The 2,037-nt window shown below is 42.9% G+C and overlaps 1 protein-coding gene across 1 annotated transcript; it reads left to right on the forward strand.

Moving 5' to 3' along the window:
- Nucleotides 1–1,239: 1,239 nt before the first annotated feature.
- Nucleotides 1,240–1,660, forward strand: LOC118469686 (casein kinase II subunit alpha'-like). Its single transcript, XM_035944069.2, has one exon. The coding sequence runs from the start codon at nt 1,243–1,245 to the stop codon at nt 1,609–1,611; it is 369 nt and encodes a 122-aa protein (XP_035799962.2). The 5' UTR covers nt 1,240–1,242; the 3' UTR covers nt 1,612–1,660.
- The last annotated feature ends 377 nt before the right edge of the window (nt 1,661–2,037 follow it).

Here is a 2,037-nt window from a genome sequence, read left to right on the forward strand (position 1 = left end):
TGGACTTTAAGTGATTCCTGTTTTTGTCAAACTACAGCTTCTAAGGTAGGTAAACAATGAACATTTACACTCATGTAATGTAGGAAAAGTTAGCCATGAGAATTGAATGCTAGCCTGGACTGAACTGTAAAGGATCACTTCCCAACACCTCCATCTATTTGAAAAAGGACCAGTGAGTAAGGTAACATTTTTGATTTCACCTTGAATCACTAAATTTTAGATCTTATAGATTTCATATATGTGAAATCTCTTAAATTTTACATTTTTAATGCTATGACGCTATTTAGATTTGTATTTTACGAGAAGTAATATGGATTCAAGAATACCGTACATGCTTGCTAACAGTAATTCCGATGATTCCCTCTATTCTTTTCCCAGGTTGACATCTTACCACATTTCAATCAGCAGCACAAAGGGCTGTCCTTGACTCATCTTCATGTTTTTTCAGTCTCTAATTTTACCTGCAAACACCTGCATTCTGTCTCTAATTAAATAGTGAATTCCTGGTAACTATGATGAAAAAAATCTGCCTCTTAATGCAGGTCACACCAACCATGATAGCAATGTAAGTCTAAGTCAAACAGTGTGGGTAGCAAGTAGTCGCCCCTGTGGTTTTACAACTGGGTTAGACGGGATGAAAAGAGGATGAAAATATAAGTATAGAGTAGGAATGTAAGAAAATAACTTAAGAACTTAAGAGGTGAGAACGAACCACCCAGGACTGTCAGTATGACAAAGTCCACCGACCTGAAAGACAGTACAAAGTGTTTGTACCTGCCCTCACAATACAACACATGAATTTCAACTTGTACTCATATAAGGGAAAAAATAACACAGACATTTGTTTTTACCTCTGGTTAGGTGTAAGAAAATGTGGCAGGAGTGAGGGTGACTAAATAAGAATGTGGTGGAGCTTGGAGCCAGAGCAGGTGTAAACTTGCTCGATAGCTCAGCAATTGCTGCGTCTTGGGAATTTCTCCCAAGGAATTGTTCCACCTCTGGCAACTACTTCAGAGGCACACAGGTCCATTATACCATGAGGCAATGAAAAGTGACCTAACAGCAGCAACCTGAATGCGGTTACGGAGCAATCAAACCAACCTGACACCCGGAATGTTTGTAGCCGACGAACCGAAAGCAGAGCGACCGGAAGGGGCATGTCCTTGGCCTCAGTGGGAAAGAGAGCATGCAGAGGCCACAATCCACCTTTTATAGTAGGCCAGTGCACCACAATTGGCCAGCATGATCTTTCTGAAGGAACCATTTTTTCGCGGCCAGGACAACTACGACCAGTTGGTGCGTATTGCTAAGGTCCTCGGCACCGATGAGCTCTTTGGTTACCTGCACAAATATCACATAGAACTGGACACTGGCTTCAAAGACCTGCTGGGGCAGCAAACACGGAAGCGCTGGGAGCAGTTCATCCAGTCAGAGAACCAGCACCTGGTGAGTCCGGAGGCTCTGGACCTGCTGGACAAGCTGCTGCACTATGACTACCAGCAGAGACTGACGGCCGCCGAGGCCATACAGCACCCATACTTCTATCCTGTGGTGAAGGAAAACGCCAATACAGACGGCACAAAGGCAATCAGCAGCTCCAATGTAACATGATAACCAGAGAGCAGGAAGAATCTTTGTTACCTTTGTTGTGCCACGAGAGAGAGTAAAATCACTTTATCTTTCTACAAAAAGATCCAGGTTTGCATTAAAATTAAAAACAAATTCTATGCAACGCTCATGGCTGACTACCTGTTTTAAAGAGGAATAGACATCTCCTGTGTCAGAATCTGATGTTTTGTCAGCTTATCCATCCACCCCAACCTCTTCCCTATGCAGACTTTGTGGGTCTTATAATTAATTGCACCTCTGACCTTCCTCCTTTTCCCATAGGAGAATACTCTCCCAAAGAATCTATGGGTTGTGATAAGCTGCTGTCGTGAACAAGAAAAACACTCAGAGAGCGCAGTACTCCGCCAAGGCTGCTCAGTCGTTGTACGATTTCTGATGGATGAAATCTTTAAAAAAAAAATTGTGGTC

The sequence above is a fragment of the Amphiprion ocellaris genome, chromosome 7 (genome assembly GCF_022539595.1).
Source record: "Amphiprion ocellaris isolate individual 3 ecotype Okinawa chromosome 7, ASM2253959v1, whole genome shotgun sequence".
Taxonomy (NCBI): Eukaryota; Metazoa; Chordata; class Actinopteri; family Pomacentridae; genus Amphiprion; species Amphiprion ocellaris.